Below are 22,417 nucleotides of genomic sequence, written 5' to 3'. Positions count from 1 at the left end.
GAATATTGTGTGGGTATTGATTGGTTCTGGGTTGAGTGTATTTGATGGTGGGTGTGAGTATTGGTTGGTTATTATGGTGTTTTTCTTCAAGATGTTTTTGTTACTTCATAAAGCTATGTGAAATTTTTAGAAATGAGTGTTTTAATTTGTCCTTTTGTTCTGAAATTGAAAGAAAAAGAAGGTATGAAAAACTCAAAAACTTCTATCCCCTCCGAACTACATATGGAGACTAGTAGTCTATCTTAGTGAATGGATATGACTGGAATATACTTGCTAGAAAAAAGAAAAGAATTGAGAATGTTTTTTTCTTCTAGGTATTGTTTTTGAGAAATTCATTTATACTTGCTATTGATCCTATTGCAAATTTGTGATCATTTTATCTCTCATATTAGAAAAATTATTACCAAGTATTTTTATATTATATTGTGGACTTTTGGATGGTACAAGTTTGAAGATAACCTGTCAAGTTTGATGGGTTAGGATTCTTAGGAGAATGCTTGTGAGTATATTGCCAAGAGATCATTTCTCATTACATGAGTGAAAACCTAATCCTAATTATAATATTTGTATCAATCAAATATATCTGCTTTAATAACTAATATTTTATGTCATTAAATGGTTCAATTTCAACTAATCTATATTTTTTGCCTTAATTTATTTTTTCTCACATTCATTGCGTTTCTTTCTAGCAGCTTGGCCTGTATTAGTATCTGTAACGTCAGCATCGAATCCCAAAGTATCATATGAAGTAGCTTAGAGATGGGAACGGTTGTGGTATGCATTAGAGTAATTGGAGAAGGAGAGCATGCATTCAACCTGTATATCGTTGGACGTTAGATGCATTCAACTACACCTGTATACATGCATGGATTCGCTTTAGGGTAGAAGTTAGGACCATTTATTTAAGCTTTAAGCTTTCCATAGGCTGTACCTGAATTTATACATGGATTTGTTTTTGTTGGGCTGTACTTGAAGAGATAATAGTACTGGGCAGTAAACTTTCAATTGTTGGTGAATATGAATTGAACTTAGTTTCTAATAAATTGGTCTTCATACAAATACAATTAATTGCAAATGAAATGCATACATGCAGATATGCAAAATTGCAGATATGAAGTTTTCTGTAAAAATGAATTTTGACCCCTTGTATCTTTTGAAACTCTTTCAGCAAATCTATCTAGATTGAAGTCCTTTGCATCATAATCCCAAATTTACGTATTTTTTTAAGCTTTAATGTGTTTTATGGTCCTGGATGGCCTTTGCATTGGGTTGAAATCCTTGGTTTTTTATTTTTTAAATATGTATCACTAATTGTGCACTTACTAGACTTTGTATCACTAATTGTGCACTTATTATAACCAAAATTTGTTAAAATAAGCAAAATAAAAGACATTTTAACAATCCTTTTATAGAATCAAAATTACATGAATACTTGTTTAAATTCATAGACAGTTCATGAATTTCCAAATAATACAAGCCAACTAATACTTTTGTACCATACAAACTAAAATTTGACATAATAACAACTCAATTTAGAATAAAAATTGAAATAAAACCCATCACAATTTAATTTAGAATAAAACATGTCATGATTTAGAATACAAAAAGAGGATTATAGGATTACAAAGACATTTGAAATAAAACCTGTCACAATTAATTTTTTTTTTTTAGAAAAGTTTCTAATTGAGAATACATTTACCTAAAATAAAACCTTTCAAATTTTTTTATAAAAGTTTCTAATTGAGAATACATTTACTTGAAATAAAACCTATCACAATTTTTTTATAAGAATTTCTAATTGAAAATACATTCACTTGAAATAAAACCTGTCACAATTCAATTCATAAAAGATCATATGATTGACCATAAATCTTGAAATAAAATTTGTCAATTGAGAATACATTTATCTAGAATAAAACTTGTCATAGTTCAATGTACAAAAAAGAGGAACCTATGTTGGGAATACAAAAAAGAAGATGGTTCTATGTCTATCCACCACAATTTATTCATTATATAACCTCAAAATATTTGCTTCCCAATCCATTCTCTTGGACACAAAACTTGTTTGTACATCAACTTTCTTGGAATTGTTGTAATGGATCCTACATAAAAGAATGTACAACAAAATATAAAAAATAAAATTAGAATGAACACAGTTAAAAAAAATCATTATATTCTAGTTAAATGCTAAGTGGTCATACTGTAAATAATGACTGGTTAGGATGTATATGCATAGTAGACAGGGACGAAACCAGGATTTGAACCTAAGGGGGGCCAAAGCTTGAAACAATTTTTTTTTTTTTTTTTATGAAAATAAAAACTAACACCTATTTCATATTCAATAAATTACTACATAAAAAATAAATGTTTCTTAAACATTTGATATTATAAAAATATCGACAAAGTATAATATACAAAATAAGTGTTTTCTAAACATTTCAACACATTTATCAAAATGGAACTCGATGCTCTATTAAGTCTCGAAAGTCGTCTATGATTGATTCTGTACCAAATTTTGCAGTAATCTCCTTCTCAATGTACAAAATCATAGAGTCCATTAGAAAATCATCTTCATTCTTATTGCGAAGCCTATTCTTGATAATATTCATGGCTAAAAATGCTCACTCTGTAGTTGCAGTAGAAACTGGAATAATAATCACAAGTGTAATCAATCTATAAATATATGGGTAAAATAATGATTTTCGGGTTTTTACCAACCATTGGCACAACTCAGACATACTTGATAGCTTCTTGAAGTCTGAATGCCGAACTACATTGTGCTCATAATGATCAACTTCTATCTTTAAAAGTGTCATTTCTTGATTTGTGAATTCTTTTGGATAAAACTTGCTTACTAACAACAAAATGTCTATACTTCTAAAGGACTCACGTGCCTCTTTAGGATCAAGAGCTAAACTAAGATTAAGCAATTCCACCGCATGCTTACTAAACCGATGATTTAATTCTTGTAATATAGAATCTATTGCAGCATAAAAAATATCTACCCGATAATGATGTTCAATTGTGAAGTCATCTTGTTGATAACGAGCTAGACCTCCTCTCTCAACATAACGAGCATTCATATCAAGGACATCTATGTCACGTGCCTCACAAAATGATTTCACAGTGGTAAGTAAATTATCCCACTCTTCATCTCTGAATTTTTGAATAAGTGCTTTAGTGGATGAAACAAAATTCATCGCATTTAAAATGTCTTGAGATTGACACTGCAAAGCTTGACAAAGTGCATCAGTGATCTTCATAATTTCTTTCATGAGATGCAAAATGAACACAAATCAAAAGAAATCATAACATGATAACATGAGTATGCTCTTCTCGTTAGGAAGTGGTATTTCCTTCATTGATGATCTTAAGTAAAATTTCGCATGTTGGACTAAATATATTTACTAAGCTAGAAATCGATCTCAAGCGAGAACCCCAACGAGTATCTCCAGCTCGTTGTAATGTGCTAATCTGATTAAGTCCTCTTCCAGTTTCAAGCTCACCAATTTCAACAAAATATGCAATTTGATCAGCATAAGCTTTTTTTAGTTACTCTGTACGCTTGCATGGAGCACCAACAACATTGACAATAAATGATAATCTATTAAAAAAACTTTGAACAAGAATAACTTCTTTTGATGCTGCCACTAATGCTAATTGCAAACGATGTGTAAAACAATGAATGTAGTAAGCATATGGACAATCATTTGAAACCAAAGCTTTTAATACATTCCACTCACCTCGCATATTGCCTGCACCATCATATCCTTGCCCTCGAATATCTTGAATATCTAGACTATGATGTGACAAGATAGAATATATTTCATCTTTTAGGGTTAATGCTGCAGTATCGAGGACATGAACTACCCCAAAAAATCGTTCTCGAACAAAACCATCTTTGTCTACAAATCTTATAACAATAGCCATTTGCTCCTTCATTGACTCATCACGAGCTTCATCAACAATTAGGAAAAACTTTGCATCACCAATTTCTTCACGAATGGCCTTCTTCACCTTGTTTGAAAATACATGTAAGATTTCCTTTTGGATTTTTGGTGATTTGTAAGAGGCATTTTTTGGAGTTTTTTCTATCGCTTCTGCAACATATTCATTATATGATACCACCAAATCCAATATTTCAAGAAAATTCCCACGATTAATCGAATCAGAACTTTCATCTCATCCTCTAAAAGCAAGTCCTTGAAATGCAAGCACTTTGACAACATCAATTGAGGTCTTCAACCGCAATCGATTGCTTGCAATTTGATCAAAATTAAAATTTTCAAGCACCTTTTGTATGTGTTGAGACTGGTTCATAAAATCTATCATGGCATGCTTGAAAGCTCTATGAAAAAAGTTAGGTTCTTTCCCCATATGATTCAAAAAGGAACAATTATTTCCATCATTAACTTTCTTCAAATTCCGAAATCCATCCTTAGTGAATACATGACTTCCAGAATTCCCAGTTGGCTTGTCAAAGAGAAAGCATGGTAGACAAAAAACAACATCTTTACTAGGTGAATATTCAAGCCATATACTAAATTCCTTAATTGCAAACCATGAATGTTTAAATTTACGAGAATGACTTCTAAATTTAATTTTCTTGTACTCATCTAGTTTAGGTTGGTATGGACCAAGCTTAGTGTAAGCTCGTCAAATTTCATCCCATTCATTAGCATCATATTCCCATATTTGCTTACGCATTCCAAGATCACGAACAACACCTGTACTTTCGTCAATAATGACATTTAGAACTTCTGTTTGGAGATTTTTAGAAACTAGGACATCAACGCTAGGGGTTGGCAATTTTTCATCATCAGCTATGACTTTAGAATTATTTATATTTTTTCTTTTGAAAAAATTTAATATTGTGGTGGACTTACTCATGATCAACAAATTTATAAATAAAAAAAAAAGTTTCATTATTTCCATATTTCATAGTTCTATACACCAACTAAAAAAAAGGGACTTCTCAACCAAAAAAAAAAAAAAAAATCTAAAACCAAAATAATCACAAACAGACAAGCATAAGTTTATATATATTACTAATATTAGCCACATCACACAAAGTGACAAAGTCAAAGTTCACAAGTTCATATATATATATATATATATATATATATATATTACTAATATTAGCCATATCACATAAAGGGACAAAGACAAAATTTTTGATAAAACCAAAACAATCAGACCAAAGACTTGGTCAATTGGTCTTACAAAAAAGTCATTTAAGACTTACCAAAGACTAGTCTTCACAGTTAACAGTACTCACAAATGACAAAACAGTGATGTAGGGGTATTGGGCCCAATAGCATATGAAGGATGGCCCAACGAAGTATTTTGGGCTGGAAACCCAAAATCCGAAGACATCAAAATGGCCGTGGACTATTTACATATCCAAACACGTCCGAGGAGTAGATTTGTCCTCGGATTTCAAGGCCGAGGACATAGAAAGAGAAGTTTGGTATCCCTGGGTTATATTATAATGAGTCCTACAATTATGGGGATGCACGGTATACGTGGAGGGCGAGAGAAAGAACGGTGGAATGTCTAAAAATAAAGCTGCTACCACCGCCCATACATTAAAAGCTCTGTAAATTGATACACTGACTGTATAGATGGAAGGATGGGACCTGAACATCGAGCTTGGAACTTGGTCCCTAATCCCAGCGGGCTTTAGGGAAGAATGGATGGGACAAGTATCCAAAAAGGGGGATTGCAACCAGAAAAGTGGAAGGTGATGAAGGGAAAGGAAAGGATATAAATAGGAGGAAAGGCATACGAAGAAGGGAGGGACTTTTCTGAGTAAAAGAGATAGAGCCAATAGTAAATGATAATCAACACTTGTATCCAAACTTGAGAAATATCATTAGAAACCATCCTCGGACACAATCCGAGGACGATTTCTCAGTCTTACTCTTTGCAAACGATTCTTTGTTCTATTATTGGGCCCAAAGCCCGTTCTTTTTGTAATTGTCTAAACCATCCTTGAAATCTAAATTACAAGCCCATCCTCTACAAATTCATTGTAAAGAAAGGTCTTTCAAGCCCATTTTTCTCCCAGTCGTAGTTTGGGAACTTGAATTGTGTCCTTACAATTGGCGCCGTCTGTGGGAATTTAGTCTTTAAGGAAGTTTAGGACATCATGGTAGGATCAGGACCACAACGCAGTGCGGAGTCCGTGGGCTCTCAGCGTGAGGATCTCTCCTTGCATCCTGATCACGGAGAGAACCGAGAGGGAAGTGTACATACTACACATACCATCAGAAGTGCAAGTCATTCGCAAGGAGGAAGCAGAGCTCCTTATGAAAGAAATGCCAGGGCCATGCAGAAGGAGATTGACGGCCTAAAGAGGAGATTGCGCCACGAGAGGCGAAGGAGAACTCCTCCGACCTCTGACCCCTCTTCGGAAGGATCCGAGGATGACAATTACGGGCAAAGATCCAGAACTCCCCCAGGTGAATATGCCTCTTCAAAGAAGACAATTCTGCATGGGAGACGTGGCGGAGACTACCCAGGTCTAGGGGCTTAGGAAATGACGCAATGGGAAGAGCATTGCACCAAATCTCCAGGTCACCCTTCGCGCGCAGATTGGAAGAAGGAAGGTTGCCTCGGCGCTTCACACAACCGGCCTTCACTCTTTACAATGGTCGGACGGATCCTGTAGAGCACGTAAGCCACTTCAGCCAGAGAATGGCAGTGCATTCCAGGAATGAAACTTTGTTATGCAAGATTTTTCCTTCTAGCCTAGGGCCCGTAGCCATGAGATGGTTTGACGGCTTAAGGGCAGGCTCTATTGATTCTTTCAAAGAGCTTACTAGAGCATTTGGTTCTCGCTTTATCACGTGCAGTAGAGTTCCTCGTCCATTGGATTCTTTACTATCCATGGCCATGAGGGAAGGGGAAACCCTGAAAACGTATTCGGACCGATATTGGGAAATGTTCAACGAAATTGACGGAGACTTTGACGATGTAGCAATAAGGACCTTCAAGGTCGGCCTGCCAACAGAGCATGACTTGAGGAAATCCTTAACGAAGAAACCTGTCAGAAGCGTACGTAAACTGAACTATGGATCGCATCGACGAGTACAAAAGGGTTGAGGAAGATCAGCGAACGGGGAAAGGGCAAGGCGAAGGTTATCCCACAAGAAAGGAGGGATTTCAGGTCGGAGCGATACAACAACAATATGCCTACGCGGGATTTTTCCAGGCAGGCTGGCCACATACCCCCACAAGTGGTCAACACCGTCTTCAGGGAGCCGTGCGGCAGTCTTGGAGAAAATAAGGCATGAGCCTTTTTTCAAATGGCCAAATAAAATGGCGGGGGACCCTTTGAGACGCAACCAAAATCTACTGCCATTTATCACCGGGAGAGAGGTCATACCACCGAGGGATTGTCGCACTTTGTGGAATCATCTCGGAACAATTGGTTAAAGAGGAAAGCCGAGCGGTTTCTACCAACCCAACGGGCGAGGAAACCAATCGGGAGTGGCAAACCACGACGGTCCTTCATCCAGACCTCCTCTAGGCACTATCAACGTCATTTTTGCGGCACATCGTAGGGCATCACTTCCTTTCAGGGTAATGTCAGTTGCTCGAACATTGGCCGAGGAGTCACGGGATCGCCGAAGAGGATCAAGGCAAGTATCCATGCCCAAGTCCTAAGTTTCTCGAAGAGGACAAGATGGGGACCATCCAGCCTCATGATGATGCCTTAGTGGTAACCCTCAAGAATTGGGAACTATGATGTAAAGAGGGTAATGGTTGATCAAGGTAGTGGTGCAAGAATATCATGTACCCTGACCTATTTAGAGGCTTGAAGTTAAGAGTTGAAGATCTAAAGCCATATGACTCACCCTTGATAACCTTCGAATGGAGAGCTGTCGTACCGAAGGGACAGATTAGACCGCCACTGTGATCAATGGTCCGGAGGTAGTAGACGTAGATTTCATCGTAGTCGATGCCTACTCTCCCTATACGGCTATTGTGGCGAGACCTTGGCTGCATGCGTTAGGGGCTGTTTCCTCAACCTTGCATGTCAAAATCAAATTTCATTCTGGAGATCAGGTGGTGGAGTTACTTGGGAGTCAGTCTGTGGCTCGACAGTGTGTCACGGCTGCAATTCTGCGTCGACCAGAACCAGACTCCCCGTCCTCGGCTAACGGTGAAGCATAGCAATCAAAATCTCTTCCCATAGCCGAGGTAGATGAAGCAACGTGTGAAGAATTGGAGAAAATTATCATAGACAATGATCCTGAAAAGTTCTTCCAGGTTGGAGTTCAATTGCCGCAGGAAGAGAAGACAGAGCTGATTTTATTTTTAAAGAAAAATATGGATGTATTTGCTTGGAACGCGTATGAGGCCCCTGGGGTTGATCCGAACTTCATATGTCATCATTTAAGGGTCAATCCAAATGTAGTGCCGAGGAGGCAACCACCTCGGAGGTCCTCAAAGGAACATTCGGAAGCCGTCAAAGAGGAAGTGCTCAAACTCAAAGCGGCAGGCTATCAAAGAAGTGTTTTATCCTGAATGGTTTAGCCCATCCTGGTGGTGAAAAAGAAGAATGGGAAGTGGAGAGTATGTGTAGATTTCACAGATTTAAACAAGGCTTGCCCAAAGGACTCATTCCCGATGCCTCGGATTGATCAACCTGGTTGACGCTCCTGTTGGACATCCTCGGATGAGTTTTCTTGATGCTTTCCAAGGTTATCACCAGGATACCTTTAGCCGTTCGAGGACCAGGAGAAGACGCATTCGTCACTCCTACGGGAAATTATCATTATAAGGTAATGCCTTTTGGCTTGAAAAACGCAGGGCTACCTACCAAAGGATGATGACGAGGATGTTTGAGGCACGGCTAGGAAAAAATATTGAGGTATACGTGGACGATATGGTAGTAAAGAGTAAAGAAGTTTCTGGCATTCCTGGAAGATCTTCAGCAACACTTTTCGAAGCTAAGAGTATAAATTGCGGCTCAATGCCTCTAAATGCTCTTTCGGTGTGGGGTCGGGGCAAGTTTCTAGGATATATGGTGACTCACCGAGGAATTGAAGTGAATCCTGCTCAGGTTAAGGCAATAAGCAGCTTACACCCACCTCGGAATCCTAAAGAGGTGCAAAGACTAACAGGTATGACTGCTGCTCTCAACCGATTTATATCTCGGTCCGCGGACAGATGCAGGCCTTTCTTTCAGTTATTAAATAAATGGAAGGGTTTTGAATGGACCGAGGAGTGTGCAACAGCTTTCCAACAGCTAAAAGAATATCTCTCGCGACCACCAGTTATGTCTCGACCAGAGGTTGATGAGATTCTGTTTGCATATATTGCGGTGGCTAAACATGCAGTTAAGTTTGGTTCTTATCCGAGAATGACAATAACATCCAGAGACCGGTGTACTATGTAAGCAAATCTCTACTAAAGGCCGAGCTGAGTTATTTGCCATTGGAAAAAGCTATCTTGGCTGTGGTACATGCTACACGAAGACTTCCCCATTACTTCCAAGTCTAATACGGTTGTTGTTCTTACACAACTCCCTCTCAAATCAATTTTGCGAAGTGCGGATTATATGGGAAGAATGGCCAAATGGGGAACTGTCCGAGGAGCTTTCGATATCAAGTATATGCCTCGCACCTCTATAAAGGAGGGTAGTCGCGGACCTTGTGGCGGAGTTTCCTGAGCCTTCGTTAGAAGACTATCAAGAAGGCATGGGTAAAAAATCAGTAGGCATGATTTCGTGTGAAGGGCCTCCGTTATGGAAAGTCCATGTTGATGGAGCGAACAAATCAGAGGGGATCGTATCGGATTAGTTTTGATATCCCCGAGGGTATTACTTTGAGAAATCCCTGAGATTAGGATTCTCGGCCACCAACAACGAAGCGAGTATGAAGCGGTCCTCGCGGGATGAACATGGTTCATAACCTTGGAGGAAAGGCGGTGCACATGTTCTCGGACTCACTATTGGTGGTAGGCCAAGTAGAAGGGAAGCTAGAAGCAAGGGATTCCAGAATGCGAGAATACCTAACCCAGTGTCGGGTTTATGCAATCTAAATTTGAGTCTTTTCTACTATTGCATGTATCCAGATGTGGCAATACCCATGCCGACTCATTAGCCACGCTCGCGACGTCCTCGGCACAAAGTCTACCACGAGTTATCCTCGTTGAAAACTCTGAACCCACTGGGACGGATGGTAACTCCACTCAAATTCTTCAAATTAGGGCGGGACCTAGTTGGATGGATCAAATAGTAACATTTCTAAGAAAATGACATCCTACATCGAGAAAAAGCTGAAGCGGATAAGGTTCGCAGAAAAGCCACTCGTTCAGTTCTCAGAAGAACCAAAAATTGTACAAACGTTCCTTTTCGGGACCATATTTGCTATGCATACACCCCGAGGCAACAGATATACTTTTGGAAGATCTACACTAAGGGATTTGATGAAGTCACACAGGAGGAAGGTCTTTAGCTCAAATGTCCCTTAGTAAGGGCTATTGGTGGCCAAATATGCAAGAGAAGCGCAAGATTATGCAAAGAAATGTGACCAATGTCAAAGGTTCGCTCCAAACATACATCAACCAGGTGGAGTCCTAAATCCTCTATCTAGCCCATGGCCTTTTGCCCAATGGGGCTTGGACATTGTTGGACCCTTCCCCAAAGCAACGGGAAACCGACGGTGGCTTCTCGTGGGAACGATTACTTTACCAAATGGGTTGAAGCGAGCCATTATCAAACATCAGAGACACGGAAGCAAAAAAGTTTGTATGGAAGAATATCGTTACCAGGTTCGGCATCCCTCATACTCTCATTTCAGATAACGGTTTACAATTTGATAGCAAAGCCTTTCGGAAATACTGCTGTGATCTGGGCATTACGAATAGATATTCCACTCCGGCTTATCCCCAAGGAAATGGGCAAGCCGAAGCTGTCAACAAAGTAATAGTGAGCGGACTCAAAAAGAGGTTGGGTGACGCCAAGGGGAGGTGGGTGGAAGAACTGCCACATGTCTTGTGGACGTATAGAACTACACCACGAAGATCCACAGGTGAAACACCCTTCGCCATGACTTATGGAGCCGAGGCAATAATCCCCTTAGAAACTGGGTTCCCAACTCTGAAGAAAAGCTCCTTTATTTCAGATAGCAATGATGATCTATTAATGAGAAACTTAGACTTAGTTGAGGAACAGCGAGAAAGCGCCATGGTTCAACTAGCTTATTATCAACATAAGCTCAAGCAGGGATATGATTCTCATGTGAAACTTCGACCTCTTGGACCAGGTGACTTAGTATTAAGGAAAGTTTTGGGCACGATGAAGAATCCTGCGTGGGGAAAATTGGGGCCCAACTGGGAAGGACCTTATCGTATTACTTCAGTCGCAGGAATAGGGGCCTACAATCTGGAAGATTTGGACGAGAATGTTGTACAACGTCCCTGGAATGTAAATAATCTACGAAGGTACTATTACTAAATAAAGGGCACTTCGGCCGTTCTTTGTTGTAAACTACATTATATTCGTTATCTTCATTCGTCTAAGTATCAAGCTGAAACTTGGTATGCCTGGATCCTCGGACCACATACCTCGTCTAAATTGATATTCTTTACTAAGTGTTAAACAGAACCTAAGTTACGTCTGGTCCTCGGATCATCTACTTTGGGAAAATTAACATTTTAAATTTATTCAACTAAGTGTCAAGCTGAAACTTGGTATGCCTGGATCCTCGGACCACATACCTCGTCTAAATTGATATTCTTTACTAAGTGTTAAACAGAACCTAAGTTACGTCTGGTCCTCGGATCATCTACTTTGGGAAAATTAACACTTTAAATTTATTCATCTAAGTATCAAGCTGAAACTTGGTATGCATGGATCCTCGGACCACATACCTCGTCTAAATTTATAGTCTTTACGAACTGTTACACAGAACCTAAGTTACGTCTGGTCCTCGGATCATCTACTTTGGGAAAATTAACACTTTAAATTTATTCATCTAAGTATCAAGCTGAAACTTGGTATGCCTGGATCCTCTTACCACATACCTCGTCTAAATTGATATTCTTTACTAAGTGTTAAACAGAACCTAAGTTACGTCTGGTCCTCGGATCATCTACTTTGGGAAAATTAACACTTTAAATTTATTCATCTAAGTATCAAGCTGAAACTTGGTATGCCTGGATCCTCGGACCACATACCTCGTCTAAATTGATATTCTTTACTAAGTGTTAACGAACCTAAGTTACGTCCGGTCCTCGGATCATCTACTTTGGGAAATTTTACATTTTAAATTTATTCAAGTTAGTGTCAAGCTGATACTTGGTATGCCCTGATCCTCGACCACATACCTCGTCTAAATTGATATTCTTTACTAAGTGTTAAACAAACCTAAGTTACGTCTGGTCCTCGGATCATCTACTTTGGGAAAATTAACATTTTTAAATTTATTCATCTTAGTGTCAAGCTGAAACTTGGTATGCCTGGATCCTCGGACCACATACCTCGTCTAAATTGATATTCTTTACTAAGTGTTAAACAGAACCTAAGTTACGTCTGGTCCTCGGATCATCTACTTTGGGAAAATTAACATTTTTAAATTTATTCATCTAAGTGTCAAGCTGAAACTTGGTATGCCTCGATCCTCGGATCAATTACTCGATCCTCCTGGAGTATCAAATTTCAATTCAAGTTGTTGCTAGTAACTTTGGTAAAAGACGAGAAGATGATATTTATGGAATGATATGATCAGCATAAAAACAAAAAAAAAATATATGTATAAGAATCATCTAAAAAACAAACATTCATTCTTGTATTAAATTCCAAAAAAGTACTTTTGCACCTATACTTAGGTATTACACTTGGAGACAAAATAAAAATAAAGAAAGGAAAGACAACAAGCAAGTCACTGTTTCAGCTTAATCTTCAGAGGGCCTTTGGAGTCTTGAGGAGATGGAAGCTGAGCCGAGGACTCAACGGCAATTCCTTTGCCTTTGGGATCATCTATCAAGGTTATTGGGTTAGCTTGATCACCCAACTCATCCTTTGAAGATTCCCGAAGATCACTTGAAGGCTGTACGTCTTCAATTGCCTTTTCTTGTGCAGGGTCAAGTTGTTCAGGGGCATCTTGGGAAGAGTTGAGTCTTCAGCCAATTCACCCCCCATATCCTCGGATGATCCCAGGAGGCTTCTGTGCGGTGTTAAGGAATGGAAGAAGCGCGAATTGCAGGAGGATAGTAGACACTCTTCTGCTTTCCAAAGAGTGGAAGAGGCATCAACCCCAAGCTTGGGAAAGCGCCTCAGTCCACACTTGGAGGCAGTCGTGCCTACATACCTCGGGAACCTGAGCCTTGAAGGTTTCAGTGACCTCCTTCACGCCTATATCATAACCGTCTTGTTCGGCTTGGTCCCTCGAGTTCTCGGCCTCTTCCTTTGCTTTCTTCACCTTTTTCTTCTCCTCAATGGCTTCTTCTTTGCCCTTGATGGCTTCTTCTTTGGCCTTCTCAGGACTCGTGCAGATCTTTCTTAAGATCCTCTTACGAGCCTTCGTGCTACTAAGAGGTTATCCTCGGCTTGGCGAAGCATTAGGCACTGATCCTCGGCCTGTTTAGTCGTGGTTTTCAGTTCGGCGTCTAAGCCCGCCTTGGCACTCTCAAACCTTAGCCAATTTTGCTGTGACCTCCTCGTTTCTTCTTATGAAGGTCCGAGATCTTTGAGCGGTTTCACGCCTCGGACTCCTCGGCCTCAGAGACTTATAGGAATTAATGGCAATCTCTTCCGCCCTATGGGCAGATTGAACGGCCTACAAACAAAACATATAAACCTTAGACGTATAGATATATATAGGAAATAAAAACAAAAGTCAAGGTTTTAGAGAAAACTCACCATTGCAAGCTCCTTCTTCAAAGTCATGAAGACGGTGTGGTCCCTTTTCTTTCTCAGCTCAATCATATCCTCGGGGAGTAACAGTGCTTGCTCCAAAGCATCTGCGACGCATGCCGCTGTCCCTTCATCGGAATTTCTAATGGACGCATCCACGGTAATGACCTCATCGTCCATAGAAAGGTCGGGAGCCATACGGGGCGCGTACGACCGCCTGTTGGTCGGTTCTTCTTTCGAACCTAGTCTGTATGGTGAGGGCTTGCTTTGAACCCTTTTCAACCTCGGGCTCCTTGGATCCAGAACCCTTTCCTACCTCCACAACTTCCTTCCCCTTTCGGCTGATCCCTTTTTCTTTTGAGATCAGCTATGTTGGCACGTTGAGTTTGGGAGGATGGAGGAGGAGGAGGAAGCCTAGCTTCAGGGCGTTTGTCAGCACCCTTTTCTTGAGTCCGAGGGCGCACCTCTTTTGGAGGTTCTTGGACTCTAGGGTCCTTGTCAGCGCCCTCAAGGACATCTTTCAGGCTGGGTTTAATCTTTCGTTGAATGCCCATAACATCAAGTTCTTAGATCATAACCTTTGAGATTGGGGGAGAAGTGCCGAGGATGGAAGTTGAGTCTTCGGGGAGAGTAGAGTTGATTAAAAATCGAACTCGTCCTCTGACTCTTTTACGTCAACTTCTTCTTCTTCTTCTTCTTCCTTTACAGTAAGGTAGGAAGATGCAGCTTCACCAGAGGTTAAAATTGTGGAGAAAGGAACTGTGGGAATCCCAACTGGAACAAATGGTGGCGGTTGGATTGGTTGGGTGACCAAGGTACCTTGAGGAATGGTAGTCCCCCCCGGTAGCAAAAAACCCTCCACAGCAACGCTAATCCGAGGAAGACGAGGATCGCGGGCTTTAATCACGCACTTCGGCGCCTGAAAGGCTTTTGATATTGGAGTGTAGCCGAGGATCAGATGAGCCGCACGGAGTTGACCGTCGGTGTGCACGAAGATCTCGGCTTGTAGGATCCTATCCAATCGCCCGAAATCCACAAGGTTAGGATGACGATCCGCTGCGTGTGGATCTGCAGAGTTGTCCAAGTAAAAGTGGGTAAGAGTAAGTAAAAAGACGAAAGATAAAAGTATGTAAAAGAAACTTCACCTGGAGTCCCTTCCCTTGTCGGACAGGGGAGGCCGTCGTGCCAATTTCCTGATATGATCAGGAAGTCATTTTTTAGGCCCTTATTTGATTCGGAACATTTGAATTAGCCTCGACTTCTGGGTGTCTAGACTTTCGGTAATATTCATCTTTTTTGCTTAGGTGATGGAGGTTATCCACCCAGTTCACGTCGTGGTGAGTGAGCCCTAGGTTCATCTTCTCATTTAAAGCGTCTATGGAACCTAAGATCCTAAAGACATTTGGGGCACACACTGGGTGGGAGCCAACCTAAAAGCCCTAAGATAATCCCTAGTCAGTTCCATGGGGATTTTCATTCCCCTTCGATGAACGCAATCATCGGGATTACAACTTCCCCGTTTTTCTTTTTGTATAAAACTCTTCCACGTAACAGTACATAATGGATACATCCGAGTGAATTTTGTACTTAACCTTAAACCTGTTCTATTTTTTCGTTTGAATCCACAACGCAAATCTACCCATTCTTTTTGAAAAAAGGCGGGGTGTGGAGAAAAAATAACTATGCCGAAGGATGAAAGACACAAGTGAAAAAGAGAAGATGGGAAAGAAAAAGAAACAAAAGAAACAAAAAAGCTGATAAGGAGGGGCAGGTATTGAAGAACTTACTTTTAAAAAGGAAGAAAGCACGGTCACCTCGGACAGGGTACTTGATAGACGGAGAGAGTACGGGGAGATGAAAAGTGTGGCAGGGTGATTTATGAGGTTTCGTAGTGTGAAGAATTTTGAAGAAAATTAGTATTTATATGTCAGAAGATGTTTTAAAGCGGGCGAATTCCCGCCTCAACCCAAGAATCGCTCTCGACCGTTGGATATGTGTCATATTAATGAAACGTGGGGGACATAGAAGCTCCAACAATCAATTCGGGGGCGGTTCGCATACCGAAGCATTGGGAACACGCGATGGGTGATTCGAAGTTATCTGTCTCAACAATGTTGCCAAAAGTCTCCAGGTAACGGGGTCTTTTTTAGTCGAGATTCTATTTTTCTCCCGAGAGTGAAAAAATAAAGAAACTCGAGGGGCTATTGTAGGGGTATTGGGCCCAATAGCATATGAAGGATGGCCCAACGAAGTATTTTGGGTTGGAAACCCAAAATCCGAAGACATCAAAATGGCCCTGTACTATTTACATAACCAAACACGTCGAGGAGTAGATTTGTCCTCGGATTTCAAGGCCGAGGACATAGAAAGAGAAGTTTGGTATCCCTGGGTTATATTATAATGAGTCCTACAATTATGGGGATGCACGGTATACGTGGAGGGCGAGAGAAAGAACGGTGGAATGTCTAAAAATAAAGCTGCTACCACCGCCCATACATTAAAAGCTCTGTAAATTGATACACTGACTGTATAGATGGAAGGATGGGACCTGAACATCGAGCTTGGAACTTGGTCCCTAATCCCAGCGGGCTTTAGGGAAGAATGGATGGGACAAGTATCCAAAAAGGGGGATTGCAACCAGAAAAGTGGAAGGTGATGAAGGGAAAGGAAAGGATATAAATAGGAGGAAAGGCATACGAAGAAGAGAGGGACTTTTCTGAGTAAAAGAGATAGAGCCAATAGTAAATGATAATCAACACTTGTATCCAAACTTGAGAAATATCATTAGAAACCATCCTCGGACACAATCCGAGGACGATTTCTCAGTCTTACTCTTTGCAAACGATTCTTTGTTCTGTTCTATTGGGCCCAAAGCCCGTTCTTTTTGTAATTGTCTAAACCATCCTTGAAATCTAAATTACAAGCCCATCCTCTACAAATTCATTGTAAAGAAAGGTCTTTCAAGCCCATTTTTCTCCCAGTCGTAGTTTGGGAACTTGAATTGTGTCCTTACAAGTGACTACCAAAGACAGCTCTCACAAATTCACTATCAAATATTTAGTACTCACCTCCTACTGTCTTGGTCCCACTTTATTTCTTTAATTCTTTATAGATAAAATCAAGTAACCGGTCCACACAATCACAAAAAGCTACAAACAATTACACAGTATACAAAGCCACAAACACAAACAAGTCTACAGTCCACACATGACACAACACACCAGTCCATTGTCCATAAAAAGCATAGTTCATAAAAATACGCAGAGGGCACAATCCATTGATTCATATACCAGTTTTTTTTTTTTTTAAATTGAGGGGGAAGGGGGCTATTAGGATGAAAATTTAATATACTAGCTTTCTTTTTTGGGGAGGGGGAGGGGGCAATGGGCCCCCCGCCCTACTATAGCCCCCTCCCTACTGTAGGTCCATCCCTAATAGTAGATGATGATGTAGAAGGAAATATCATAGTTGGCAAAGAGTCCTAAAGATGATTGACAAATAAAAAAATGAATAAATAACAAAAACATCTATTACAAAACAATTTATACTAAGTAAAATAATCAAATACATTATATACCTATAGAAAACTTGTGGAGTACAATGTATTTACTATGACTAACTAGTTCAACCTTGCCATCGAAGACTCCTAATTTAAAAAAGTAAAGGTTTATTTTTGAAAATATTAGCAAATGTATGTATTATCTTGAAACTAAATATATTGTAATTAAATAACCTCAGTTTGACTTTGTTGATGCACTGACTCTCAATGTGGTGTCAAGCTTGTATTCGCAAAATCCCTACAAGAAGTAATTTTATAAACCAAAAATTTAAATACTAACTTAATACTACAGCTCAATAAGGTCATGTAATTACCCGGAATGTTTATGTGTTGGATAATTGGTTTTCATATGGCCCGTTTCTTTGCAAATGCTACATTTTCTCTTCTTCATCAATTGTTTTTCTTTTGGATGCTTTTGTCTCAAACCTTTAGGCCTTCCCTTTGATGGAACATGTTGAGGGTCTTGCAAAGTAATTAGAAGATTTGATAATACTTGATTGTTTAATATAATATTATCAGAACTTCCTAAATCATCAATATCATAAACATCTTGCATGGCTAGAAGCTCCTTGTGAACTTTTCGTAAAGTTTGTCCAAAATGCTTGTATTGCTTCTCTGATTGTGACCCTACCTTTGCAAATTCCAAAAAATGAAGCATCAAACTATTTCTCATCATGGTAGAAGAAACTAAAGGCTCCACATGTATGACATCACTAGATATATCATGTACAATGTGCTTCTTGGCATTAATTGTTCATGTTTCTAAAATATAATGTGATGAAAGAAAGTGCACAAGAGATTTCTTCACAAAAACAGCTAGGATATGCCTACAAATAATACCAACAAACTCAAACATATGGCATGTACAAATAGCTTTTGTCTCAACAATATCAAGGGACGCTTCATAAAATAGACCTTCTTTCCTATGAGCTACCACCTTATATATCTTCTTCACTACTTCTTCATAATATTTGGATGCCTTGTATTTTTTATTACAAAATAACTCTTCTTGAAATTTCATAAACATCTTTCTTGTATAAACTTTTGCTGCCTCTGCTTCCATCTTATAAACATGTTTTCAAAATTAACACTGAATTTTTTGTCTTTACATCTTGTTCTTTCTCTTTAAGATAACGTGCATTCAAAGCTAGTTCATATTGATATACAGAATCACTTATCGTTGTACTCGAACGAGCATTATCTTTAAAAAATTTATTCATGCTTTCACTCATTTGAGTTGTAGACATCCCGGCACAAAATGAGCTTCTTAAGTAAGCTGGAACCCATCTTTCACGCTGCATATAGAGATTTCCCGACCAATCATTATCCCCCAATCCATATTCTTCCATAATCTTACTCTATTCTACCTCAAACTCTTCAATAGTGACTATATCATGGATGCTATGGTAAAATTCTTCCTAAAAATGTGGATATTTATTATATACATGGGATAACTGTTCTGGAACTTTTTGTAAAAGATGCCACATACACAATCTATGGGTTGCATTTGACAATAGATCTGCAATTGCCTTAGCCATAGCCTTGTCATTGTTTGTTATAATTGTAGAAGGAGGATTTCTAAGCATTGCATTAAGGCAAGGCTTCAACAACCATGTATAAGATTCTTCTGTTTCATTGACAAGCAAAGCACATCCAAGCATCACAGATTGATGATGGTGGTTAACCCCTGTGAAAGGAACAAAAGGCATCTTATAACGATTTGTTTGGTATGTAGCGTCAAAGGAAACGACATTTCCAAAATATTGGTATGCCATTCTTGACCTAGCATCTGCCCAAATGCAATTACCCATGCACCCATATTCATCAACTTCAATTGCATAAACAAAACTTAGATTTTTACTTTGACTCTCAATAAAATATTTGTACATTCCCTAGGCATCTCCATCTTGAAGTAGCTTTCTTCTTTTACTACCTAAATAATTTTGAATATCAACTGAAATACATCCAACATTATAATCACCACTAGATTCTTTACTTAACATAGACATTATCCTGCTTGGGGCTATACCTGACTTATTGAGTGTATCTATAAGATTTTTTTTGGGCACTTGTTATTACTCTATGCCCACGAAGCAAACTTGTATTCTTAGGGGTAAAAAGCTCATGATTATGACCCTCCACAAACTTACATACAATCTATGTATCATCAACTTTCTTTAAACCTATCATTGCTTTGCATCCCACTCTTGTTTCTGCGCGCTTTGGACCTGTTCATTCATTGTTTCCATTACATTGACGACAGAATCCTTCCTTTGAACAAACATATTCAATTCCAACCCTTATTTTATCTTTACTCTTTCGAGTATGATTTACTCGTATACTAAAACTCTTTCGCCTTGCATTTGCATTATAATATGCACGAGCAACCTCTAAAAGTTTTCAAATATCATATCAAGACGTGGTTCTAAATGCCTATTGCATGCAAAAGGTTGATTTGAATCATCCAATGACAAGTCCGCATTATTTTGATCTTCGTTTATTTCTGACTCATCATGTACTAAGTCATCCACCATATCACAAAGTGAGATTGTTTCAGGTTCTTTGTTGTTCGCACTCATATTTTCAATTCAAGTAATTTTATATTTCAATATGACCTATAAAAAACAAAAGAGAAAAAAAGTTCATAAGCAACAATTAAGAATAAATTTAAAATTTGTGCTATTACAATACTAAACTTGCTCAATTTGGCAAATTTGTTCTACTACAAAATTAAAATTTAATTGGAAAATTTTACGCTAATATTACAATTATCATTAAAAAATGATCATTAAAAAACGATCATTAAAAAACGGTAACGTTTCAACTCAATTTAGGATACAAGTAAAGAGTCAATCCAACCATTTAATACAAAACCAAACAACCAATTTGATTGTTTGAAATTCAAACTAATTCCACAAAAGCACAACAAAGGCATGGTACATTTGAAGATCCTGCTCAACAACTCAATAAACTTTATTACATAAAACAAATCCAAATACATCCTTATTTGCACTTTGGTACATATAGATAGTAAATTGACATTACAAGTAGGAGAAAATTGACATTACAAGTAGGAGTAAATTATATTTGAAACTAAAAATATTTTAATAGCTATTAAATAAATGATACCAATTGTGTCCCAGAGGCTAAAGTTGACAACGGAGAATTCAATAACCATAGTAAGTAAACTTGTCGGAAAGGCACCTGTAAGAAAAAACAAGATTCTCATTCAATTAAATTCATTTCGTGGTTGAACTAATATACAGACTAAAAATATAGAACCTTTCAGTGTTGGATTCCTAATTGAACAAGATCCCAAGAGAAGCAAATCCAAAACTTTAAGTCAAGGTTTAAAAAAAAAAAAGGAAACACAAGTTGAAAAATTGAAAGAAATATATATAGGAAACAATTCAGCAATCCTATCATACAATAAGTAACATTCTTTTGAATCTTCTAAAACTGGGTTAGGTAACTACCATCCAAAAAAAAAAAAAAGTCAAAATCAATTTAGTCAAGCAAAATTTTGTATAATCTATGTTAAATGACAATCATCTCCTACACCTTATGCCATGGACTTGAACATTAAGTTTTCATAGCAAAGCCATACACAACAAACAGGACTGCATAAAGATATAATGATTTGCATAAAAAAAAAAGCAAATAGGATAGCATATGGATATTTGAGCAAACATACACATGGTATTCATTAGCAGATTATAGAAACTATGGTCAAAATTTTCCTTGCAAAATTTTCATTGGCAGATAATACTCTCCTAGGTATCAAATTAGCTAATTACACTTCATTTTTATCAATGTTTTGTATCAGCATAACATTTTTTTTTTCCATTTTATACGATTGATTCCCAATCTACAATGCAACTATAATATAAAACAAATAGCTGGTAAAATAAAGAATCCACATAGCAATTTATTTATTGCAATCAAACATGACAAACAACTCGCAATATGATATGACCAAAGCAAAAGCTCCATTATCTTTAATTAGGAACAACCTCCATCATCTGATTCAGGTATGTAGGTGCATGGATTAAACGCAAATGGTGGAATTGGTGCTCCATTCTGTGAAACTGACACATTGAGTGACTCAAGCTTTGACTTCATGTCATACAGAGGCCTCACAGCTTTCAAGAGTCTTTCTATTAAGTATCATCAGTAAGGCCAAAGACATTGCCACCTTTACAATGTTGGAGATAGATTTCCCCCGTAACATTTTTTTCTTCATCAAGAAGGAGGTGTGTATTTCGAATGTATGTTTTGTTAATGAGAAAATGAGTATTTTATAGATAAGAAAAATTTGACCGGAGTCCTTGTATTGTATTGAGCTACATTCATTTACAGGTTGAACCCTAACACTTAGGAATCTAATCAAAACCCATTAAGATACCAAAATACAGAAAATAAAAAACCATAAACAATTCATGAGGCTCCAAAAAAACCCATAAACCCAAAAAAAACCCATCAATAATTCGAAATCCAAATTGGGGTAACTCAAATCTGAATCCTACATTGCCTTTTGGAACATCTATAGATGTTGAAGCAACTTGCTTTCTAGATGAGTTTGAAACAAGAATACAGAAAAAAAAAAAAAAAAACCATAAATAATTCGTTAGGCTCCAAAGCAATCCATAAACCCGGAAAAACCTATCAATAATTTGAAATCCAAATTGGGGAAAAGGGAAAATCATGAAAAACAAACCTTTGGATCGTGGTTCACGGTGGCTCCGGTTTGTTTCCAAGCTCCACGCACAGCTCCGGGGAACTTTGTGGCGATGAGCTTTGGTGTGTGGTGTGGTGGAGGTTTAAGCAAGCAAAAATGGAAGAGGGAGGAAGCTTTTGTCTGAGGGCTGTGAGTTTTCTTAATTCGTTTTTATGCACAGCTTTGGCGAACTCTGTGGCAGTGAGCTTCAATGTGTGGTGTGGTGGAGGTTTGGGCAAGCAAAGATGGAAGAGGGAGGAAGCTTTTGTCT

At 38.5% G+C, this 22,417-nt stretch overlaps 1 protein-coding gene and 1 pseudogene across 1 annotated transcript; both read right to left on the bottom strand.

The window, feature by feature from the left end:
• Positions 1 to 2,621: 2,621 nt before the first annotated feature.
• LOC142639909 (uncharacterized) lies at positions 2,622 to 3,263 on the bottom strand. Its single transcript, XM_075814037.1, has 2 exons — positions 2,741 to 3,263; positions 2,622 to 2,644 (listed from the first exon to the last, which is right to left on the bottom strand). The coding sequence occupies exons 1-2, from the start codon at positions 3,261 to 3,263 to the stop codon at positions 2,622 to 2,624; spliced, it is 546 nt and encodes a 181-aa protein (XP_075670152.1).
• Positions 3,264 to 3,552: 289 nt separating this feature from the next.
• On the bottom strand, positions 3,553 to 21,551 carry LOC142639908 (protein FAR1-RELATED SEQUENCE 5-like; annotated as a pseudogene).
• Between the last annotated feature and the right edge of the window lie 866 nt (positions 21,552 to 22,417).

This window comes from Castanea sativa, chromosome 6, assembly GCF_040712315.1.
Source record: "Castanea sativa cultivar Marrone di Chiusa Pesio chromosome 6, ASM4071231v1".
NCBI lineage: Eukaryota > Viridiplantae > Streptophyta > Magnoliopsida > Fagales > Fagaceae > Castanea > Castanea sativa.
This window is presented reverse-complemented; position numbering and strand designations above follow the sequence as displayed.